Genomic DNA, 25,861 nt, shown 5'->3' with positions numbered 1-25,861 from the left:
TGAGTTTCATGAGTTCCTTATATATTTTGTATATTAGCCCCTTATCAGAGGCACTGTTTGCAAAAATCTTCTCCCATTCAGTTGGTTGCCTCTTTATTTTGTCGATGGTTTCTTTTGCTGTGCAGAAGCTTTTAAATTTCACATAGTCCCATTTGTTTATTTTAGCTTTCACTTTCATTGCCTTTGGAGTCAAATTCATAAAATGCTCTTTGAACCCAAGGTCCATAAGTTTAGTACCTATGTTTTCTTCTATGCAGTTTATTGTGTCAGGTCTATGCTTAAGTCTTTGATCCATTTTGAGTTAATTTTGGTACATGGTGACAGATAGCAGTCCAGTTTCAATCTTTTGCATGAGGCTATCCAGTTCTCCCAGCACCATTTATTGAAGAGGCTGTCTTTTCTCCATTGTACGTGTTTAGCTTCTTTGTCAAAAATTATCTGTCCATATTTATGTGGTTTTATTTCTGGGTTTTCAATTCTATTCCATTGGTCTATGTGTCTGTTTTTCTGCCAATACCATGCTGTTTTGATTATCGTAGCCCTGTAGTGCAAGCTAAAGTCAGGGAGTGTGATACCTCCAGCACTGTTCTTTTTTCTTAAGATTGCTTTGGTTATTCGGGATCTTTTGTGGTTCCAAACAAATCTGATGATTTTTTGTTCTATTTGTTTAAAAAATGCCCTTGGGATTTTGATGGGGATTGCATTAAATCTGTATATTGCTTTGGGTAATATGGCCATTTTAACTATGTTGATTCTTCCTATCCATGAGCACAGACTGTCTTTCCATTTCTTTGTGTCTTCTTCAATTTCTTTCAAAAATGTCTTATAGCTTTCAGCATATAGGTCCTTCACACCCTTGGTTAAGTTTATTCCTTGGTATTTTATTCTTTTTGCTGCAATTGCAAAAGGAATATTTTTTATTTCTTTTTCTGAGATTTCATTGTTAGTATGTAGGAATGCAATGGACTTTTTGTACGTTGATTTTGTAGACAGCAAATTTACTGTATTTGTTGATTGTTTCTAATAACTTTTTGGTGGAGTCTTTAGGGTTTTCTATACATAGCATCGTGTCATCTGCAAAGAGTGACTTTTAACTTCTTTATTCCCAATTTGGATGCCTTTGATTTCTTTCTCTTGCCTGATTGCTCTGGCAAGGACTTCCAACACTATGTTGAAAAGCAGAGGTGATAGGGGACAGCCCTGTCGTATTCCTGAACGTAGAGCAAAGGGCATCAGTTTTTCACCATTAATTATGAGATTAGCTGAGGGCTTGTCATAAATGGCCTTTATTATGTTAAAGTGTTTTTTTTCTATGCCTATGTTATTAAGTTTTAATCATAAATGGATGTTATATCTTGTCAAATGCTTTTTCTGCATCAATTGATATAATCATATGATTTTTTTCCTTTATTTTGTTTATGTGATGTATCACATTGATGGATTTGCGGATGTTGAACCATCCTTGGGGCCCGGGGATGAACCCCACTTGGTCGTGATGAATAATCTTTTTAATGCATTGTTGTATTCGATTTGCTAGAATTTTGTTTAGGATTTTTGCATCTGTAATCATCAGAGATATTGGTCTGTAGTTTTCTTTTTTTGTGTTGTCCTTACAAGGTTTTGGTATCAGGGTAATGTTGGCCTCATAAAATGAGTTAGGGAATACTGTCTCTCCAATTTTTTGGAAGAGTTTGAGCAGGATTGGTATTAGATCCCCTTTGAAGGTTGGGTACAATTCACTAGTGAAGCCATCTGGTGTCGGACTTTTGCTTTTGGGAAGGTTTTGGATGACTGATTCAATTTCGTTACTGGTGATCTGTCTGTTTAGATTTTCCAGTTCTTCATGGTTCAGCCTTGGAAGGCTATATGTTTCTAAGAACTTGTCCATTTCTTCTAGGTTATTGAATTTGGTGGCATATAGTCCTTCATAGTATTCTTGGATGATCCTTTGTATTTCTGTGGTGTCCGTGATAACTTCCCCTTTTTCATTTCTGATTTTGTTAGTTAGTGTCTTCTCTCTTTTTATCTTAGTGAGTCTAGCCAAGGGTTTGTCAATTTTGTTCATCTTTTCAAAGAACCAGCTATTTGTCACATTATTTTTTCTATTGTCTTTTTGTTCTGTATTTCATTTAGTTGTGCTCTGATTTTTGTTATTTCCTTTCTTCTGCTGACCTCGGGTTTCACTTGTTCTTTTTATTCTAGTTTTTTAAGGTGTAAAATGAGGTTATTTATTTTGGATTTTTCTTGTTTCTTGAGATAGGCCTGTAATGATATAAATTTCCCTCTTAAAACTGCTTTCGCTGCATCCTAAAAATTTTGGTAGGATGTATTTTCATTGTCATTTGTTTCTATGTATCTTTTGATCTCTCCTCTAATTTCTTCTTTGATCCAGTCATTCTTTAAAAGTATGTTGTTTAATCTCCATGTATTTGTGTTTTTTCGTGCTTTCTTTTTGCAGTTGATATCCAACTTCAAAGCCTTGTGATCAGAGAATATTCTTGGTATGATTTCAATCTTCTTAGATTTGCTGAGGCTGATTTTATGTCCCAATATATGGTCTATCCTTGAGAATGTTCCATGTACACTCAAAAAGAATGTATAGTCTGATATTTTAGGATGAAGTGCTCTATATATGTCAATGATGTCCATTTCATCTAATGTGTCATTTAGGGCTGCTATTTCATTATTTATCGTCTGTTTGGATGATCTATCCATAGCTGTCAATGATGTATTTAAGTCCCCTAGTATAATTGTGTTTTGGTCAATTTCTCCCTTTAGTTCTGTTAGTAGTTGCTTGAGAAATTTCGGTGCTCCCTGATTAGGGGCATAAATATTGATGACTGTTATGTCTTCTTGTTGTATAGTCCTTTTTACCATTATGAAATGTCCATCTTTATCTCTTGTTATCTTTTTCACCCTGAAGTCTGTTTCATCTGATATCATTATGGCTACACCTGATTTTCTCTGTGTACCATTTGCTTGGAGTGTCAATTTCCACCCTTTCACTTTGAGTCTATGCTTGTCCTTGTAGCTGAGATGTGTCTCTTGGAGACAGCATATGGTTGGGTTTAGTTTTTTGATCCAATCTGCTACTCTGTGCCTTTTTATTGGTGAGTTCAGTCCATTTACATTTAGGGTGATTATTGATACATGAGGATTTCCTGTCATTCTATCTTTAGTTTTCTGGTAAGGCTGTGACTCCATTGTTTCTTTGCCTTTTCGTTGTTGTCTATTGTTTCTGTGTGGTGGTATTCTATGATGTTTCCCTCTGTTTCTTCTTTTATTACAGTATATATTTCAGTTCTGGATATTTTTTTGAGTGGTTACCCTTAAGTTTATGTAAAAGAAAGTTTGTTATTTAGAGTATTCCATTTTCTTCAGCACGCTTACTTTCTCCATTCCCATATTCCGGTTCAGGCCTTTACTCGCCCCCTTTTTATGTTTTGGTTGCCACAAATTGTCCCTGTTGATGGTGGTCGAATAGCCTCCTTTAGTATTTCTTGTAGTGCAGGTCGTGTACTGGAAAATTCCCTCAGCTTCTGTATGTCTGGAAAGGTCTTTATTCCTCCTTCATATCTAAAGGATATCTTTGCTGGATGTATTATTCTTGGCTCATAATTTCTCTCTTTCAATAGTTTGAATATTTGGTTCCACTCCCTCCTTGCTTGTAGAGTTTCTGCTGAAAAATCTGATGATAATCTGATGGGCTTTCCTTTGTAGGTTACCGTCTTCTTTTCCCTGGCTGCCTTGAAGATTATTTCTTTGTGTTGATTTTAGACAGCTGCAATACAATGAGCCTTGGAGAAGGAAGGCCTGTTGGGATTGAGGTAATTAGGTGTTCTATTTGCTTCTTGGATTTGAGGATCCAGTTCTGTCCACAAGTTTGGGAAGTTCTCATCAACAATTTGTTTGAATATATTCTCTGTTCCCTTCTCTCTTTCTTCTCCTTCTGGTATGCCCATTATTCTTATATTGCTCTTTCTGATGGAGTCAGAAAGTTCTTTGTAGAGTTCTTTTATTTCTTTTAACTCTCAAATCTCTCTCTTTTTCGATCCGTGTCATTTCCACATTTCTATCTTCGATGTCACTGATTCTTTTCTCCATCTGGTCAGCTCTATTACCTAAGCTGGCTATTTCATTCTTCATTTCTTTTATTGTGTTCTTAATCTCCAGAAATTCTATTTGGTTCTTTTTTAAAATATCAATCTCTTTGGTAAAATGTTCATTTTTTTCTTTGATTGTGTTTCTGTGTTCATTAAACTGCCTTTCTGTGTTTTCTTGCATCTCGTTGAGTTTTTTCAGAACTGCAATCTTGAATTCTCTGTCATTTAAGTCACATATTTCCATATCTTTAAGTTCCTTTTCTGGAGACTTTTCACTTTCTTTCTGAGCTGTCTTGTTGTCTTGGTTATTCATGGCAATTACTGATTTATTATCTCTCTTCCTAGACATTTACAGGAGTGGCTTCTGCAACAGGTTGATAGGAAGAGGTCTTTCTTTGGTTTTCCAGTACTTGTTGGTAGAATGTTTTGTTTTGTCTCCGACTGCAGCCTTTTTTTTTCTCTCTCACACAGTAGTGCTATGTTTTCTCTGCACTATTCCAGCTTCTCACACAATGGGGGATTCCCTGGGAGACGGTCTTCTCCTCTGTTAATAGTTTGCCTGGGTCACGGGGCGCAATGTCCATGTGGGTATGCGGAGAGCTTTTGAAGTTCCAAAGCTCTTCCTGCACCAGATTCAGAGCCCTTATGTTTCAGCATTTCTGTTTACTCCTGCAGGGATCCGCCCAGATAGGTGGGGTCAGGGGCGGGGTGAGTTGTGAGAGGTGGCCCAGAGCAATGGTGGTGACCACCCCCATAGCCAGTCATGCTTCCACAGCTCCCTCTCCTTTGCCAGAACTAGTTGGGCTGCGAATCTGTGTCTGCGGTCCACAGTTCTCAGAACAGCAAATATTCTGTTCTTTTGATCTGACTCTGCTACTCATCCCTGCTAGTACCGGGCAGGTGGAAGCGGGGCGAGCTCTGGGAGGGTAGGGAGGGGGCGGCTAGTCTCAGTGCCTAAGGCTTCCGTTCTCTGCTCAGCAGTGAGGGCTTAAACCACCATTTTCAGCCTTCTTCCCTCAGTTTTTTCTCCGAGGTCTCTGCCGTGAGCCTTGGGTTCAGCCGTGTTATATGCTGCCTTCTCAGTCCTCTGGGCCATAAGCGGAGCCCTAGCAGTCCGAGTTTTTCCCTCTCCCGCAGCTGCAGTAGTTCCGGGATGCAGCGAGCTTGGAGCACTGAGCTAGGTTTGCGTCCTGCCCCCGCACGCGTGTTCGCCCACCTTTAGGTGAATTTAGTAGCGGGCCTCTTCGTCTTGCCTGTCTGCTGTGCAGAGAGTCCTCTGTGGAGTTATTGTTGTTTGATTAGTTGTAAATTCCAGGGGAGCTTTACAGAGCCTCACCTCATGCTGCCATTTTGATGACGTCCTCATTTTCATCTTCTTGAAGACATCTTTCATGGAACCTTCTGACCTACTCAGGATAGGTTAGGTTAGGTTACATGCACACACACCTTTCTGGGTTTGTTCCCATTTTAGTGGAATGTATTCTCCAATAACTTCCTGAGAAAAGTGTGCGTGAGAGGTACATTTTTGCAGAATCTGAAAGTCTGAAAAGGTCTTTCTATGACCTGCTCATTTAATTGAGAGATTTCTACGTTGGAAATAATTTAGCTATAGAGTTTTGAAGAACTGATCTATTTTTTTTCAGTTCTAGTTTTGCTCTTGTGAAGTGTGAAGATTTTTAAAAATATATTTTTGTAAGTTGTTTTTGTTTTTCTTTTCCTGTCTGGAAGCTTTTAGGATCTTCTTTTTTCCCCCTCGGTGCTCTGAAATTTTATTATGATGTGTCTTGGAGTGGATCTCTTTCCTTTCTTTGTGCTGGGAAGTGATGGGCCCTTTCTTTCTGGAGACTCATGTCCTTTGATATAGAAGATGTTGTTCGGTTATTCCTCTGATGGTTCTTTCCCTCTTTTTTTTTTTTTCCTGTTTCTTGAATATTGGAGCCCTTGAATTGATTCTCTAATTTTTTTCTTGTCTTTATTCTTTTTTATATTATTTGTCATTTTTTCCTACTTTCTGGAATATTTCAACTGTTTATTCCAACTCTTCTATTGTTATTATTTCTATGATTGTATTTTTAATTTCCAAGACATCTTTCTTTTTCTTTGATAGTTCCTTTTTATAGCATCTGCTATTATTTTATGGATACATTATCTTCTCTTTTCTCTATAAGGATATTAATGATGGAAGTTTTTTTAATTTTTGTCATCCTGCATAATGTATATTTCCTCCAAATTTCTTTATCTAGTTTTTTATTTCTTTATCTTTGTCTTTTCATGTTAGAGGCTGTGTCAGATGTCTGATAATCCTTGGTTGTATTCTCATCTATCAAAGCAGAACATTATAAAGGTTAATGAGAACATCTTTGTTTTTGTGAATTTTGTGTACTGTGACTGTTACTCTAGGCTGATCTGGTTGGGCTATTCCAGTAGAAACCTGTTGGGATCAGAATCATTAGTTTATTTTTTTCTTAACTGGTCGCATTTCCCAGGAAGAATCTTCCAATCTTTAGCCTAGAGGATACATTTTGGGATGACTGAGTAGGAGAAGAGGACCAAGTATCTGAACATTCATTACGTAAACTTTTACCTTTTTCTCTGATCCGTTTACCATTCTCCTCATCTCAGCTGTTCCTGGTGTCCTCTAGACAACAGACCTTTTTTTTTAACTTCTCTGAATAATAAACCTTTGATGCTCTGCTGTGGACAGGGAGAGACAGTCACCCAGCCATGTGGGGGACCTGGGAGGTCCAATTGCTTTTTTTCCCACATACCACACAAATCACCCATTTAAAGTATACAATTCAGTAGGTTTCTTTTGTATATTCACAGGTTTTGTAACCATCATTACAATCAATTTTAGGGCATTGTCATCACACCAAAGAGAAACCCCATATCCATATCCTGTAGCCCTAGGTTTTGGACTCTATGAATTTGCTTAATGTAGACATTACACATAAATGAAATAATAATGAATTAATATGTGTTTTTTTGTGATTGGCCCCTCTCACTTAGCATAATTTTTTGTTTGTTTGTTTGTTTGCTTGTTTTTTATTGGGGAAGGGGAACAGGACTTTATTGGAGAACAGTGTGTACTTCCAGGACTTTTCCAAGTCAAGTTGTTGTCCTTTCAATCTTATTTGTGGAGGGCGCAGCTCAGCTCCAGGTCCAGTTGCCGATGTTAGTTGCAGGGGGAGCAGCCCACCATCCCTTGTGGGAGTCAAGGAGTCGAACTGGCAGCCTTGTGGTTGAGAGCCTGAACTCCAACCAACTGAGCCATCTGGCCACCCTGAAGCTTAACGGCAGCTCACTGACTTCATTCTAGTTGCGGAGGGCTCAGCTCACTGGCCCATGTGGGAATCGAACCTGTGACCTCAGCGTTAGGAGCACGGTGCTCCAACCACCTGAGCCACCAGGCCGGCCCTAGCGTAATATATTTAAGGTTTATCCATGCTGTAGCATGTATCAGTACTTCATTCCTTTTTTATTGCTATTTCATTCCTATTTCATTGTATAGATAGATACTATTTATTTATCCAGTCATTAGTTCATGGACATTTGGGTTGTTTCTACTTTCTTACTGTTATAAATAATGCTGGTACAAATACTTGTGTATAAGTTTTCGTGTGGACATATATTTTCATTTCTCTTGAGTACATATCTAGGAGTGGTATTGCCAGATCACATGGTATTTCTGTGTTTAACTTTTTTGAGGAACTGACAGACTGTTTTCCAAAGTGGCTGCACCATTTTGCGTTCCCACAAACAGGGAGGCTTCTAATTTCTCCATATCCTCACCAGCACTTATTATCTGTTTGTTTGATAATAGTCAACTATTTCTTAAACATATGTTCTATCAGTCCTCCTATTTTAGCCTCACCTTTATTCTCCTTTCAGAGTGACCTGTGTCCCAAATTCCTAAGCCTTTCAAGAATTCGATGGTATAAATCATGTGTCTTAGTTTTCTCTATTAGCAAAGGGTTCAGTTTCTTGAGTCTGCAGGGTCAATAACCATCATGGTGTAGAACTGGTGGGTCCCACAGACTGGGTTTTAGTGTTGGTCTGGCTACTCACGAACTGTGAGACCTTGGGTCAAATTATGTAACTTTTCTGAACCTCAGTTTTCTTATCTGTAAAACAGAGAAAATTAACAAATGGGAAGTACTTGAAATTCAGTAGTCTTATCTTACCCAAACACGGTGGATGTTCAAAAAGAGAAAGATTTAATTTCTTTCCTTCAGTTCATCAGCTGGTGGGAGAGACAGACGCCTGTAATTCTAATCTGCTTAATTTTCAGCAACAACTATTGAGTGCCTATAATGTGCCATAATTGTACTACTTGCTCAGGGTTACAATGTGACAAGTTTCCTGTTTTCAGATGGCTTTTCATCTGGCAGAGTCAAAACCAGAACTGGAATAAAAGGCAGAGTTAAGTGCGGTTGCACTGATACAAAGGAAGTGTAGGGGAAGGAGAGGTAATTTCTAACTGTAGGAATATCACACAACTTGGTCCACAGATTGATTGGAACCTTTTAATATGTAGGATCCTCAGCTCTCTCAGCCAACTAAACTTCACTTGAACTCATGGTACCCTGAAATAGCAAGGCTCAAAGAATAAATGAGCAGCAGAGTTCCATTCAACATTATCATGAAACCTCTGGCCAGTGTGGCTCTGTGCCAGTTACCGAGGAAAGTAAAAACTAAACTAAAATAAAAATCACATTTTGAAATAGGCAAGCAAAAGACAGGGTAGCCCACAGGTATTAAAATGGAATGCTGAAGTACAGCTGTGGAAGCCAAGAAAGTTTGTGCTTGTATTAGGTTGGTGCAAAAGTAATTGCGCTTTCTGCAATTATTTTTAACCTTATAAACCGCAATTGTTTTTGCACCAACCTAATAGATATAACTCAAATTAAACACATTTTGTTATTTAGTATGTGAATGTTACCTCTTCACTGCAGACAAACTGCTGGCAGAAGCAGGGATGAAGCTATGGCACTGCAGAACTTAGGGGCCTTAGATCTTAGCCAAATCCTTGCTCTCACATAGGACTGTTATGTTGTGTACATAGATTGTGTCAAACACGGATTTTGAAAAGTGGCAAGTTACTAAAATGACTAGGTATTTTATAGGGATAATATCCTTGTTTGAGTATATCACCTTTGCGGGCCTCCAATACTATAAAGCCAATCTGGGATGCACTTAGCTACACAGCGTGAGGAAAAGTTTTGAGAACAGAAAATAACAGTACACTTAACATTAGGCTGTCTTCCTCAGATCCTTCTGTCAGCCATTGTGGGTCCTGTCATTGCTTTTTGCTTTCTAAAATGGCCAGGCATTAGCAACACGTGACCTCATATCCTCTCCTATGGCTCTTGTAGCCTCATATGGGTTGTCCACACAACCACAAGCCCCATCAACTCTTAAGTCTTACTCTTTCTCAATTTCCTAAATGCCTAACTCCATCACCAGCCTGACTTGGCTGTTTGTCAGCTGAACAGCTGGGAAAATTTAGCAGCAGGCTCTGGGGGACACCAGTGCTAATGAACTATTACACTAAGCGTTACCTGCCCAACTCTACCCAGCTTTTAAGGATATTAAAAAGGATTCTAAAGTCAACTTTTGACAGCATTGAGTGAAACAAAGTTAAACAAGTTTTTTTTCCTCTCTCTCTCAGCACTTCTCAGAGTCTCTAAGTATTCAAAACATTGTGAATTTCCAAGAAAGGGATACAATACGCAGTGTTTCCCAAATTCTCTTTCTCTCCAAAGAAAAAAACATTAATAAAGACTGACTTTAGACACTTCTCTATGAGACCTTGATAATTTCAGTCAGATGTTATTTGTGATACTTTACTTGTACCCTGTATGTCTCATATAATTTTTAATCTAATTTTAGAATAGGATGAGATAGAAATTTGTATTCTTTTAGTAACTGCTGTAAGAATTCTAATTCTTTTTGGATGGGGATTAAGAGAAGAAGAAGATCCTCCTTGAGTCTTATTAGGGGGATGCCTATAAGGCCTTTGTTTTCTTGAACCTTAATGGATTTGGGCATGTTCATTTGGAAGGCAGAGCTGAACTGCTTTAATAACAAAAATATGAGCCATTTGAAGTTCCCAGGGAAATTTCAGGAAGGAGAGAGGATTTGGTCAGACTAAATGCTGCATGGGCAAAAAAGATCAGAGAGGAAAAAGAGAACAAACAAACAAATAAACTAATGGTGGACCTACTGAAACGAAGCTTTGGGGGATAACAAATGTCAAATGGGAAATTTTAAGCTGTTTTCTGTTGGGGGTGCAGCATAATTGCTCTTTTCGCTCCTAAATCTTCAGTGATGTCTCCTTGGCTCCCAACATCTGCATGTGAGTAGATTCTTCTGCAGACATGGCACAGCAGTGGAGGGCCTGCAGCTGACAGAGGAAGCTTACGTCTGGGTGGCATGGTTACTTATGTTCATGTCTCATCAACTCCCCTAGGCTGTAAGCATTTATTGGATGAATAAGTAAATGCATGGATTTCTAAGTAGAAGCAGCACATAAGGGTTTCTCTTTCATTGGCACTAGACCCAGCCTTTCAGCCGTTAATAGGATAGAATTACTTAGTAAAGTAGGCACAGAGTAGGGCATTAATTGATATTTGTTGAACGAACCAATCACCGAGTCAAGTGCTGTTCTCTTGTTTGTAAGCGTGTTCTTCCATGTAGAACTAAAGCTTCACATCTTTGACATCAGAAGACTACGTACTTTTTTATGAAGACCTAGCCTTCTAGATTCCAAGCAAGATCTCTTCCCTGTTGTCTAAATAAGGAAATAATGGTGAAAGTACAAAGATATCACACTTCTCTATTCTCTGGTAAAAGTAATTGCTCTCTCCCATCTGTTTTCATAGCATTTTACAACAAACAAGTATTCTAAGGTTCACCACATTGTGTTATAGATATCATACTCGTATGTCTGGTTTCTCCATAACATTTCAGGGTTTAGATATAGCCAGGTCCTGTGTCCTATTTGGGGACTGGAAAAGATAATCACAGAGGCTTTATTTCCTGTCTACTTGCCTTTCTTGAAAGCCAGTCAGCTTTCTTGAGGGAAGGAACCATATCTCACTCACTTCTGAAGCCCCACTGCCTGCCAGTCTCTGGTCCATAGTAAGTGCTGACTCAGTGCTTTTGAACTGAGTTGCATGTGAGAAGAAGGCTGGGTGCTAGTGCAGTAATGATGACTGACTCAAGAATAATTGGTTAGCTTTCCTTTCGCCACTGTGGCTGCAGCCATGAGTATGCTCAGGCTTCAGAAGAGGCTTGCCTCCAGTGTCCCCACTGTGGCAGAAAGAAGGTCTGGTTGGACCCCAGTGAGGCCAATGACATCACCATTGCCAGCTCCCGCCAGCAGATTCAAAAACTGATCAGGAAGCCTGTGACTATCCATTCCCGAGCTCGATGCTGGAAAAACACCTTGTCCCACAGGAAGAGCATATGGGCATAGGTAAGCGGAAGGGTGCTGCCAGTGCTCGAATGCCTGAGAAGGTAACCTGGATTCTTCGCCCACTGCTCAGAAGATACCGGGAATCTGAGACGATTGACCTCCACATGTATCCCAGCCTGCACCTGAAAGGGAAGGGCAATGTGTTCAAAAACAAGCAGATTCTCATGGGGCACATCCACAGTCTGAAGGAAGACAAGGCTCGAAGGAAGCTTCTTGCTGACCAGGCGGAGTCCCTTAGGTCGAAGACCAAGAAAGCACGCAAGCGGTGTGAAGAGCGGCTCCAGGCCAAGAAGGAGGAAATCATTAAGACTGGCGAAGGAAGAAGAGACCAAGAAATAAAGCTCCACCTCTCTTACCCGTACATAGTGGCCTGTACTGAAACCCAGAGATTAATATTAAGATAGGGTGGTGTGACAGGGAGTGCTTGGGACAGGCACTGAAGGTGTCACATTTTAGCTGAGTTAGAAGGAGTTGCATAAAGAACAGGAGGTAGACCCTGTGGTCTTTCTCAGAATGCATGGTGTGTTCCAGGCGCAGAAGGAAAGCCACTGTGATAAAGTAAAGTAGGTGGAGATTGTAGCAGTTGAGGCCCTCACTGACCTTGCACTTCTGGGCCTCACCAGGGTTAACACTGTGTCTTTTCTTCTCCTGCAGACGACTTCGCAGAGGAGGAGGAGGTGCAGTCCTTCGGTTACAAGAGGTTTGGTGAGTTCTAACAAAGCTCTTTTCCTTCTCCGTGCTTGGGATGCAGTACAATTGTTGGACCTTCGACACACATGAACGTGTGTGGCTCTGAGGCCCAATTTTGCTTGGAAATTGAGTTTCTGTGTAACAGGTGGATGATTTCTCACAATGCTGAGTACAGTGGAACGGGAGCTGCGTCCATGCATGGCATGCTTCTGGGGTTCAGTGAATATAAACCAAATAGCTTAATAAGCAAAACATGCTGGGAAAGATAAACCTATGACAAGAGCAAAAATACATGGAAGTTCTCTGTTTTGATATTTAGAAAATATCTTCCCTTTTTCCTCAGGCCCCATGCTCATAACTTAGTCAATGTTAGCGAATAGTGAGAGGAAGATTTTTCCAGAAACCCAATGAGACACAAGTGCTCTGTGCTAGGCTGGATAATGGCCCCCAAAGATGCCCACATTTTAGTCCCTGGAACCTGAATGTTACCTGACGTGGCAAAACATGCTTTGTAGATGTGACTAAATTAAAGAACTTGAGATGGAGAGATGATCCTCGGTTATCTGGGAGGGCTCTAAGTGCAATTACAAGAGTCCTTGTAAGAGCGGGGAAGAGGGAGATTTGACTCCTGAGAGGAGAAGATGATGTGATGATGGAAGCAGGGATTGGAGTGATGTGCTCTGAAGGTGGAAGAAGGGGCCACAGCCAAGGAACACAGGTGGCCACTAGAAGCTGAAAAAGTGAAGAAAATGAATTTTCTGTTCAGAGAGTCTGAAGGGAGCCCAGCGCTGCCAACATCTTGATTTCAGCCAACTGAAGCTGATTTCAGACTTCTGGCCTCTAAAACTGTAAGAGAAGATATCTGTGTTGTTTTTAAGCCACCACAATTGTAATCTGTTACAGCAGCCATGGGAAACTAATACCTGCTCCTCTGCCTCCTAGGCTGCTGCACACGGGTACTCTTCTCTCTTTGACCATGCTTCTCATGCTCTGCAGCTTGGCTTTGAACTGCCAGTGGACACTGCAAAGTTCCAAAGGTAGTCCAAGGCAACTGAGATGTTCTGTCCAGCTTGTTTCTGTGTCTTGGCCAGAGGAAATGAAGAAGGATAGAGGAGAAAAGGAGGTCCCATGAGGGGAGGGAGAGGATAGGTGGGGGTGGGGGGGGAGAGAGAGAGAGAGAGAGAGAGAGAGAGAGAGAGAGAGAGAGAGAGAATGAATCTACTTCCTGTTGCTTAAAAAAATCCTGGCTGGACTTTGATTAAAGTTAACAACCCCCAGCTGCTCTGGCTCCCTCATTGCTTTAACATTTTTCCTTCTGGACACACACTTCTGCATTTCTTTCTGGAGAAAAAAATAGGGCTTTAAAATGGGAACGCAGTGGCACCAAGCCCGTAGCATCTCCATTCAGATGCTGGCAGAGTGGCTTATGCTCATTCCTTTCTCCCTCCCTCCCTACTACTGTTCTGTATCTACACAATTACCTATTTCTGGATCAGTACCCTGTGTTGTTCTGTTTCCCACGATGAGTTCACCGAAGGTGGGAGGAGTGAAGATGAAACCAAGAATTACGAAGGAAAGGAAAACAAAACAGAAATGAAAAGGCAAAAATAAAGAGGAAAATCAAACTTGTAAAAATAAAGCAAAATAAATGATTTCCTATATATTTCAGAAATCAGAAAATTTCAAATTTATATTTGGAAATCAGTAGAAGTTTGAAGATCCAGGAGAAGGGGTTTCTTTAAAAAGAGAGACCATTTTTCTATTTTTTTAAATTTAATTTTGTTTTTTTAAAAATTTATTGGGGTGACAATGGTTAGTATAATTACATAGTTTCAAATGTACATTTCTGTAATACATCAATATATATCACATTGTATGCTAACCACCCACAGAAGAGTGACCCTTTTTTTTTTCAAAGTTCTGGGCAGGTGTCTGGAGAAGAGATAGAGTTAAATCTGATGAGTTTGGCACTTATTTTCTCCTCTGACCAAATCTTATGAGGGGAAACTTTGAAAGGCTAATGAAGTGAGCATTTTCAAAATTTAATCAGGCTCTGACGGTCAGTGATTTTTGGCCTCAGTACGCAGAGCTAATTAATTTGGGATATAACTATAGTTACAATTTGGCAGAGTTTTTCCTCTGGAACATGAGGTACCAGTGTATTAATTTTTATTTTCTGTAGATAGACTATGATATATAGTATTTATATCCTTCTACTTATTTCCCAGTTACTACTTTTTTCAAAAATATCACACATGGCTCTAGAAGCCTTTATTATTATAGTTAGCAGAGAAAGAAAATTAGTTCATATGCTAAGGAATAAATATAAATTTATAAATTTGGGAATTTCCAATAAATTGATCCAAAAATGTCTTCTGAACCTTCTGATTAGTCCTATTATTAACATGAATGTGTTCAAGTTAAAACATTTTTTTTTCATTAAAATTATATGGAGTAGGAGTAAAGAAAAATGGCATTTCAGTTCCAAGGGATGAGTGCATCAAAATTCCACAGGAGAAGTAGGGTGAGTTCCAGATCCTGCCTTTTAACCCACATTGAAAGGATCATAACAAATCCAGCTCATGGTTGTGTATCACGTTTATCTTCCCAAAGGTCTTAACAAATGTATTTTTCCTTCACAACTCCATGAGGCCAGCAGGCCAGGCGTTATCTTTCCCATTTGATGGCTGCTTTCCATCTCTTTGGGGGACAGGGGGGTGCAGTGGTTAGGTGTGTGGACCCTAAGACCAGGAGTGTTGGTTTGGATCTGAGTTCCAACACTCACCCACGCTGTGACCTTGGGCACATTATTTTTTAAAAATTATAAAGTCTCAGTTTTCTCACACGTAATAGGGTCCTTCATAGGGGTGATAATAGGGTCCTTCATAGGGGTGTTGTGGAAATAAATGTGATACCGGGTCAGCGCAGTGTGTGGCACTCGTGAGCGTCTTGTAAGTATTGCCCATTATTCTGATGTAAGGTTCCCTCTTCAACCTTTTGGTCCTGCTTCTTGAACATTGTACCTAGGGTTTAGTGGGCCCTCAGAACTTTTCAGTTTCCAGCAGCCTTGTGGATTCTTGTTCCATCGAACCCCTGCTTTACTGCTAAGAACTGAGAGGGGCAAGGAGACCTAGGGACAGATGCTCTGCCCCAGCACCCTGGTGGGCAGTGTTGGGGCCTAATGACAAGCAGCACCCTGGATATCCTGGGCCTTCCCTCTGGAGTCTGCTTTGCCCCTTTTTGTGCTGAGGGGGGTGGAGATACACTGCCTTTGTTTCACTGGTCACTTCGGGATCTCTTGTGTTATCTCTGGAATGTGATGTGGTACAATAATAGGATGTCCAAAGCTGGAATGATAGAGGAGAAGGAGATACCTGCTTCTGCCTGTGACAGTCACGTGTAGGTTTAGGGTCAATAGTGACCCACTGGGGGCAGCAAGAAACATTTGTTGTTTGAGTTTGACAAAGTGACTTCCTTGGGCCCCGCTCGCTACAGGGAGTCTTCATAGCTACCAAAGGGGAAAAAATCCGAAAAATTGCAAACTGTGAAGCAGTAACAAGTAAAAGGAAGCACTTTCTATGGAATAGAACGCAAGTCTTTTGCAAAAACTAAGTGGAGACATTCTAAGAGAACGGAAGAAAAATTATTTAGGGGTTACGGCCAAAAAAGGGATATCTGATGCCTTTTCCTCAGTGTGCTCACCAAAGCGTGTCCTTGAGTTTTGTTTACCCACAACTTCAAAGGCCTCCCTTCACCTACAGTTTCAAGCAAGCTGGGCTTTTTCTTTTCCCTTGTTTCCCTTGCACAGTAATTTCGGATTAGGAAGAATATTCTTAACCGTTTAAGGCACACAGTGTTGGGCGTGTGGAAGCAGCTGAGAAATCTATATTGAATAGATCCCAGCCAGGTTCCAGAACGCTGCCCCCTGCCCTACTCCTTAACTAGCACCCCCTCCCTCCAAACCCATCCTCCAAACAGAGCAACACATGAAACTTCAAACCGGTGACTCTAGGTAAATCAGTCAACGGGTTTTTTTTGTTTTGTTTTTTGTTTTTTTCTTTTTTGCAAAGGTTTAGAGGAACTGAATATCTAACAGTGTAGAGGACCACTTGGGCTTCCGAAAGATAACAGATAAGCTTAGCCAAATAGCCAGAAAGAAAGGTTCTTTTTGAGGTATGTGGCGAGTTTCTGCTTTCAGTGCAGAGAGGATTGAAGGAGTTTACCAAGAGGATGCTGAATTGTCTTTGGGAAGCTGCTCAAGATAAACACTTGATGCCTCAACTTGTGGTTGTTTGGGCTTGGGGACCAGGCTGTCTGTCTCTCCTCTCCCAGCACTCTTCCCAAAAGCCTGGCTTCGTCTCTGGATTTGGGGAAGGCGCTGCTTTGAAGTTATCCACCTCAAACTACAAAGGAGGGCTGCACACATTCCTCTCACTACAGCCCTTCAAGACTGACACCAGCAGAGTTCACCCCTTTCCCTGATAAGAATGCCAGGAATTTCCATCATTTCCTGCAGGGAATGACTAAATAAACCCAGCGTGAGGCTGTCCTTTCAGCAGCACCTTTTCCAAACATCTCTAAATGGAAAGGGTACAGCATCAGGCAAAAGACTGACCCTGGGCAGAGAGATAAGTTAAGGGCAGGCAACAAGTCTGACTTGATGCCCCAATGGGATTTCTTTGAAATGTTCAAAGCCATTTGCATCACTTAGTGGGAGGGTTTTGTTTATGTGGCTTTGCAAATCCTAATGGAGTTGATATTTCTGATTGTATAAGAATTTTGTGTCAAATGGCATGCAGAGAAATAGCCAGAAGAAAGATATTCTCAGGCAGAATCACCTTGTAAGGGATTTGCAGGAAAGCTCATCTGGCCCCTCCACATCCAAGAAGGCTGGGTTCCTGAGACCTGAGAAAAGGAATTCACTGGCCATCACTTTCTTTTAAATAACCTGAGAAGATTTCCTAATTTTTATCATTATAAATAATAAAATGATATTCACAACCTCCCTCGACAACAGTGTTTGTCCAGGTTTCACTTTATTTCCTGTCAAGAACTTCTCAATGGTTAGGTCAGGTCCTCCCTGCCTAGTCTTTCTTGCTCATCAGTAAAAAATTTGTTCAACACCACATTCCCATATGGTTATGATTTTTTTTTATTTTTTATTTTTTTTGCCATTTTCATGGGAAAGAAACCATTAAGCCTCCTTTCTTGAATAGCTTTCCCGTGCTAGGCAGTTTCCCACTCATTAGTTAATTTCATTCTCCCAGAAATCTTTCCAGGTGGGAATTACCTGTAGTTTGCAAACGAGGAAACTGAAGCTGGCTAGGATGTGTGGCATGGCCAACATCTGATTCATCTTGACTTCAGTCCTCACTGTTCTTTCCACTTGACCCCGTGACTGAGAAGCACAAAGATATGTCCATGCTCAGAGTATCCCATGATTTTGAGGGGACGATAAATGATCATAGATGTATGTGGGTTGAATCAGCAGCTGTCTTATATTTCATAATTTCATAATATGTATAGATTGAACACTTGAGCCCTGAATTTTTTAACCATTTCAAGGATAATTTCCTGCTCCCCTTGCTTGCCCTGCTTTTTATTCACTTATGAATCCTGGTAAGAGGGTAGGGAGAAAGAAGAGGAGGAATCATTTTTTCCCCCTATAATTGTGTTGAAGCTTAATGTTGTTTCACTGATATGTGGTATATAAACCAAAAACAACAAAAGAACAAGACAAACAAGTGAGAAACAAAACTCATAGACACAGACAATAGTTTAGTGGTTACCAGAGGGTAAAGGGGGTGGGGGGAGGGAGATGAGGGTAAGGGAGATCAAATATATGGTGATGGAAGGAGAACTGACTCTGGGTGGTGAACACACAATGGGATTTATAGATGATGTAATACAGAATTGTACACCTGAAATCTTTGTAATTTCACTAACAATTGTCACCCCAATAATTAAAAAAAAAAATTAAAGAAGAAAAATCTCCTCAGCCATTTTCTTGGTACGACAGCCTGAAGACATTAGGTTGTTTCCAACGTTTGGTTCTTGGGGGTAGGGTGGGAAAGATTTTTCCTTTTGCTAGCAACTCCAAGCAACTTAAAACAGATGAACTCAGAAACTTTCCTTGAAAGATTTGAGTTATTCTTTTGGAGGCCTCCTGGGAACGAGAAACATGTCCTAGAGCCATGGGTTTTGAGGGAACATCAGCACGGTTGTGAACTAGAGGCTCTTTTTGTCTCTCACATTCCCTGTTGGTGCCCTTGATGTTCAGGACGGTGGCCGGATAGGAAGCAAGGCTTTAGAGTTCTTACAGTTCTGGTTTACATGCTGTCTTACCTCTTTACCAGCAAGGTTTGCTCATCTGTAAAATGGGAATGGCAAGAATACCTTCTTTACAGGGTATGTGAATTATAAAGCCTATAAATAATCTAGATGAGGGGCTAGGTATATAGTAGGTCTGCACTAAACTGTGGCTGTCATTAAAGCTTCTTGCTCTTCTCTTCCCTTCCCCTTCCCCAGGTCCCAGCGTCCCTGGTTTGGTGTTGCCTCAGCTCTTCCTGTGTGAAGCCCTCTCTGCCTCATGCTCTCTGATCCTTCCCATCTTCTGCCTTCCCTTCATCAAAATCTTACTGCACTCACTCCTGTAGTCTCTGTCCTGCATCTGGGCTATAATTTATTCAGGGAGTATCAAAAGAGTCCATTTTCTTGGAGGGCCTTTTTTTTTTAATCTTACAGATTTGGTGGCCACCACCAGAGAGTACAATTTAAGGAAGGCAGTACATACTGGGGACTCAAAGCAGCTTTCATGGAGAAGTGGCATAGTAATATGCCAAGAGAATGTACACTGGAGCTACATTGCCTGGGTTCAGTTTCCAGCTTTGCCACTTTCTGGCAAAGTTAACCCCTTAGTGCCTCAGTGTCCTCATCTAAAAGATGGAGGTACTTAGAGTGTCTACCTGTGTGGATGTTGTGAGAATCGAATGAGTTAATACTTAGAGCAGGGCCTTGCACAATGAAAGAACCACATAAATGTATGCATTATGAAAAGTGACACAAATGTTCACAAGGTGAAAGACTGTCTTTGTTTCAGTGTCATTTGGAAGTAAGGAAAGTTTCCCAGATGGCCTTCAGTAGATTTTCGTACATGTCATCGGTTAACATTATCACAGTCTTTCCAAAATCAATTATGAACAAAGGGCTTGGCTGGCCCCAGTTGGCTTGGGCTAATTGTTTAGGATGGAATGTGTAGTGAAGAATTAAGCACTCTGACCAGTATTCTTGTGTATAACTTAATATCACAATATATAATATTATAAATATATATTATATAATATAATTTAATGTTAAATTAGACAATGATTATTAATTATTAAATAACGTAATTTCATTACAATCTGATCCATTATTATTTTTTATAATTTGTTCCACTTATAAAATTATCATGTTTTATATAACACTTTGAAAAATTCAGTTTATTCATAAAATAATTACAAATTTCCTTTTAAGTGATGTGTAATTTTGTTGCAAATGAACCTTAAGATGCTGAACTCTCAAAAACCCAGAGTTGCTAGTTTTTGACAGTTTGTAAAAAGAGAAAACTTCAAAAACAAAAAATCAGTATGATAAAGAAGGGAAAGAATAAATGAATGAACAAAAGTTATTTTGCTTTCTTCGAACTTAGTATCCTCAATAGTGTTAAGCAGATTTTGAAGAAACAACTTTTTTCAGAAGAGGAACTTAGGAAAAAATGGAGAAAGTCCCAAATCCCATTGAATACAACTCTTGCCACAGAAATATTGTAAAAGGGGGTTCCTATTCTGAGTCACAACTATGAACACTTTCTGCTTCTTTGGATATTTCATTTTTATCTTTTTTTGTAAGTTTTTGAAAACTGACATTTGGCCCTGATTGAAACAAGCTTCTCTTTTTATACAGTAGGGTAGTGTGTGTGTGTGTGTGTGTGTGTGTGTGTGTGTGTGTGTGTGTGTGTGTGTAAATATTTCCATACACAGATCAATTTCTTCACACACTGCAGAAGATGAAGGACTTTAGACTTGTCAGGAAAATGGGAGAATGGAACTAAAAGTCTCCAAAGTTCTGTCAGAAATCCAGGCTACGTTCTTATTGTAAATGCCTAAAGATGCCCTCTATTCTTTAATATTTGAAATAACTTTTCTAACATGTTCTTTTCGTTCTGTGAAGTGGGAAAACGTGCAAGTAAAATCATTGCTGACATTTTAGATTTGGAGTCTTCAATCTAAGTTCAAGCCTTCAGAGTAGTATAAATGGGTTTCATTTTATTTTGTACTTGTAAAAGGAACTCCTCATTGGTATCTTATATTTAGTACTTTACTGGGGCCATTTGATAAGGGGTATCAAGGTGTGATTGCTCTACCTCATGTGTTACAAAGAAGTCTTATTGTTGAATCGCCTTTGGAAATAGTGTAGGGAAAACAGAAATACTTATAATTCTCATGAACATTGAACCATCAACTGGGGTACAAAGATAAATAAAACAAGGTCTTGACTATTTTATTCATTATAATTTTTATTTTATAATTCATTATAATTTTTATTTTTAAAAAAATTCTTGGAAAACAAAAGGTATAAAAGTCCTTATGAAAACAAAAACTTTTCCTAAAAATATCAGTACTAGTAATAGCATAATTGATAAGCCTTATCAAGGGCTTCCTCCAAAGAGTCATAGTATATATAGAATAGAAGGCCATTGTTGTGATGGAGGTGATATGAAATAGGATGTCAGATATCACATGTAAATTCTGCAGGTGGGAGTGGAAAAAGAGTAAAACAGATGGATAACAGTCCATTGCTCAGGGAAAAGGTGAGTGATGCATTAATGGGAATTTGCTAAAGAGACTCAAGCAAGGAATACTGGCCTTAAACAGTGTCTTTTTCCTGGGAAATGTATACACTTTGTGAGATTTGCTGAGAAATTGAAGCAAGCAAGACTCATGGGAAAATGTCATTCTTAGTCAATGCAGTATGAAAACGATGTGACATTTATTAACCATTCATAATATGTTCGGCATCATGCACAATAAAGAAGGGAGACATGGCCCTTGCCTTTGGGAATTTCAAAGTTAATGAGAAGCAGACAGAGTTATCCAACAGTGGTGCATTTGCATAAAAGAAAAAATGTCAGCCAACCCTACAAATTGCTTCCCCTCCCACTCGCAGAATTTCAGAAGGCACAATAGAGGGCACCACATGCCAGATGGAATGTGAGCCGCCTCTTCTTTCTGTCTCCAGTGGTGTTGGGAGTTCAGTATTGGCAAGACTTCAGTGGTTTTGGATAAGGTTGGGACTTTCCTTTGCACCCGCATCTCCCCTTCTGTGCAAGTGACGAGGGTATATATGCAGTCCCTTTCCTTTGCCCCACAGAAAAGGTTCGGGACGAGGTGTGAGAATCTGTTTGATATAAGCCTGTGAAAGAAGGTTAGAAGGTAATTTCCGTCTCCATATGCTGCACACGCCATCGACCACAGCTGTTATTAAACCGCGGCCATGTGAATCTGCTCTGCTTATTAACAGCAGCTATGTTGGTTTCAAACACAATTCAGAAAGTGTGTAATAAACTAATTTGGTTCAGAAGCCCTCACTATTTGTTCCACTTTTGATAGCCCAGCATGTACTTTTTATAAACAGTGAAGCCTGTGAAGGACAATCTCGTAGGGCCTGAGTGACCTTAAACACATGCATTACCCCACTTAACCTTCATTTGCTTGTTATAGAGAGAGGGACAACATCACTACCCTGTTAGAAGGGATGGGCATTGTGAGGATTAATTAATGTAAGTGAAGTGCTAGCACGAGGCCTGCTTAGAACGCACTTCAATATTAATCAAGAGAGAAAGAGAACTAGATTTTTTTTAAAAAATTGAGTTTACTAATTCATTTGCGCTCTTTCTCTCCCTCTTTGTCTGTATAGATACAGTATATACTCTCTGCATGTGTGCGCATCACTGGTTATTTGAAGAGGTCTGAATTTGAGGCATGGCGATCAAATTGTAGTATTTCTTTTGCTACGTATTAACAACTCTGTGAATTTTGCAAAATTATATAAACGCTCTGGGTCTGAGATAAGCTCTTCTGCAAAATGAAGGGGTTGGAGTACATGATTTTGAGGACTTCTTTAAACCACATGGCATTATGGGTTTGTATCTATAACGTGATCCAAGGCTCTATTCTGCTACTACATTCAATTAAAAAATATATATAATATATACATATTATATATTATATAACATGTGTTATATAATATATGTATATATGTAATTTTTTTACTCATTCTCTTACTTACTTTAACAATTTAGAATATTTTGGTGCCCTCATTCCAGATATAATTTCCTAGGTATTTGATACAAAATTTAGTTGGAAAAAATTGGCAGATGGAAAACTCTCTTCTCTTCTTATTAGTTTTGTTCAAAATATTAGTGATATCTTGATTATTGGTTTTCCATTTGGTTATATGTTCCTTTCTTGTAACTTTAGAGGTATTGAAGCATTTTCTAGGTTTAAGTGTTTTGAACTCACTTTATTCTAGACTTCTACACTAAAACATGGAAGATTCCATTCCCTCCAAGCTTCATTATGTCAGTTGGTAATTATTCAAATACACGTGTCTGCAAATTTAATAAAAAGCATAATGTTTCCATTAATAATCCCAAGAAAATTTGGCAGTTTCTCTCAATTCAGTGATCTGTTTATATTTATCAGATTATGAAATTTTTCTTTGTGCTTCTCATGTTAATGAGAGACATATTGAATGAAAACATAAATCTACTAGTTATCAAAAAGAGGAAAAAAATCACTTTAGCCATGCCTCTTATTGAGAATACAGCCCATGGGGAGCTGTGACTTCTCACCTCTTGCATTAATGACCAAGTATTAGAATCTACAAAAAAGAAAAAAAAGAAAAAGTACCTGGTTGTCTCTGTGTCTTGGGGCTTTTTCCCTTTCTCCAAGATTGTGGTTATGTAAAGTGGGAACACATATTTAAAAAGCTTGTTAGCGAGTCTTATTCCCAGCTTTTATTAAATTATTAGGAAATTATTAGGTCAATTCCTTCCCTCTTTGCCTTTTTATAAATAGTTAGCTTCACTTTGAAAATTATGAATGAGTCAGCATTAGAATGAAGGGAAGAAGAAAGGAAGAGGTTTTTTTTTTTTTCCTTATTTGGAATTGCAAACACGTAGAAAAGGTGAATTTTAATCAATTGAAATTTTTTTTTTCTTCCTTGCTGAGCACTTGGGTGGATTTAGGTGTAGCCACAGTTGGAGAGAGCCAAAGAATTTGGAGTTCCCGGGATGCTAAAAGAAGGAAAGAAAAATAGGGGACACGAAGAGAGAGAAGAGTTGGAGGTAGCAGAAAGTTCTGCAGGCTTTGGGGGTGGGAGGCAATCTTACTGAGTTTTCAAGGGCCAGGGGTTACAGGAAGTAATGGTGTGAGCAAACCCTTGCGTCTTTATAATTACTTTTTTAAGATGTATTTTTCCCTGCCATGGTGTAAGTTCAGTGCGGACAGAGATAGTGTCTGTTTTGTTCACCGTTGTACCTAGGACAGTTCCATGGTTCAACACATATTTGAGAAAGGAAGAATAATATGTTTTGGAGGTGTGTTGTCCTCAGGGTATTTTCTTAATTTTATCAAAGCTCATGATCTGGAAGCTCTCTCTCTGAAGGCACCTGTGTGTGGTTGAACATTTTTCTGAAGTTGAATTCAGGGGAGGCAGAGACCCAGACTCCAAATCAAGCTGTTAATCAAAGTATAGACTGAAATCCAGGAAAACTTAAAAAACAAACAAACAAACAAAAACAACAACAACAGCAGAGGGCAGGTGTGAGAAGGATGAAGATGAACTGAAGCTGCCGTTGGGGAGGGGGCAGTCAGAGTTTCTAGTGTCAGTTTGAGGGAGATGGCTGAGGGAAGCAAGGAGTTGCTCTGAAGGGCCCGAAAATCTCCAAGCAGGTAGGTGCAAGTGTCTGCTTCTTCAGAAAGACACTGGGAAGGCTTTTTTTCTACTTCAGCTGAACTTATTTTGTGCTTAAACTTAATTAAGATTATAGAACTCTTGTGACGAGCAAATAGAGTGGGAAGTTTTAGGGAGGATGGTGGTTACTAATACTGTGTTTCCCCGAAAATAAGACCGGATCTTATATTAATTTTTGCTTCAAAAGACGTATTAGGGAGTATTTTCCGGGGATGTCTTATTTTTTCATGTACAACAATCTGCATTCATTCAAATATAGTCATGTCATCTTCCTCTGGAACTTCATCGTAACGTACTGAATGCGTCCTTCTGGCTGTCGATCTTAACGGGCTATTTTTGGGGAAATTCGGTGGTCACCTACACTTTAAGGCCATCTATTTAACCAGATTACTTCCTTCCTAAAATCTAGCTGCCATCAGTGAAGTTGCTGTTTTTGAGAGATTCCACTTTCAGAGATACGAAAGGTTGAAGGAGTTTGGGATCTAAGGCACCTGATATTGGGGAAGAAGAGTTTCTAGATGTGGGGCAGGAGCTCAGAAAGGAAAGTGTGAAACACAAATTTTCCATAAGTAACAATTTTCTTTAGGTCTGTTCCTGTCTTCCTCTCTCCCCAGAAAGCAGGGAAGAAGGGACCATCTTTAAAGGGCTGGAGGGAGAATGGGATCCCAGGGGAAACGGCCTTTAAATGTGTCCCGGAATAAAACGGCCACTTCCCTGGGTCCTCAGGAGGAGCCCCACCCTGCCTGCTGGGAAGGACTCCACAGACACCTTCTGTGAAAAGTGTTAACTTTCACTTGGAATAGGAAGTGAGTTTTTATAATTTGCCTGAGGCATGGGCCTTAGATCAGAGCTCATCGAATACAGTTCAACATCTGTTATGAACTATTATATCCCGCCCCTGTGCTAGTTACTGGGATTGGATAGCTAAGACATGGCACCAGCATGTATGGTCCTCACAGTCTCACAAGGAAGAAAAGAAAAAAATCAACATAATTATAGTTTGAAACATGCATGAAATAGAGGATAAATAGAGGCAAGTTTTGAAGTCATTAATTCTGTAGAGAGGTGAGTAACGCATGATCAGAGAAAGCAACAGAGAAGGATGATTGTTTAAGGGAGGGGCATTAAAATGAGGAGTCCCCAGGCAGGAAGTCAGTAGGAGAGAATCTCAAGGTGGAAAAGAAATAGAATGAAGGCATAGCAATAGCACGGAAGAGCATGAACTACTTGTCTTCAGCAGAAATGGACTGGGGCCTGTACCTGGGAGGGAAATGCGCATACACATCTGCAAGCAGAGGTGGCACCCCACTTCTAGGATCCAGTATCCAGTTAAATGTTTTGTCTATTAGGCACCTACTATGTGCTGGAGGATTCAGACTAGTAAGTCATGGTCCTTGGACCTGGAGCTGGTGGTGTATTTTAGATGATGGGGGATGATGGGGCCAGGCGAAGGAGCTGAAAATTAGGCAAAAGAATTGAGACTTGATTCGATGAAAATAACCAGTCTTCACAAGCATTTTAACAGAGCAGTCTGTGTGGCAAAAGCAGTACAGAGAGTACCTGTGATGGT

At 39.7% G+C, this 25,861-nt stretch overlaps 1 protein-coding gene and 1 pseudogene across 2 annotated transcripts in view; both read left to right on the top strand.

Annotated features, from left to right (window-relative positions):
- The window catches only part of COLEC12 (collectin subfamily member 12), a 183,834-nt gene that overhangs the window by 9,403 nt on the left and 148,570 nt on the right, over positions 1 to 25,861 (top strand). Inside the window, exon 2 of the mRNA XM_081078052.1 lies at positions 12,238 to 12,288. Coding sequence (XP_080934178.1) covers positions 12,238 to 12,288 — 51 coding nt within the window. The remainder of the gene's footprint in view (positions 1 to 12,237; positions 12,289 to 25,861) is intronic.
- On the top strand, positions 11,372 to 11,922 carry LOC308509684 (large ribosomal subunit protein eL19-like; annotated as a pseudogene). Its single transcript has one exon. The product of its transcript is annotated as a large ribosomal subunit protein eL19-like (transcript).

This window comes from Rhinolophus hipposideros, assembly GCF_964194185.1.
Source record: "Rhinolophus hipposideros genome assembly, chromosome: 17".
NCBI classification, from domain to species: Eukaryota; Metazoa; Chordata; class Mammalia; order Chiroptera; family Rhinolophidae; genus Rhinolophus; species Rhinolophus hipposideros.
This window is presented reverse-complemented; position numbering and strand designations above follow the sequence as displayed.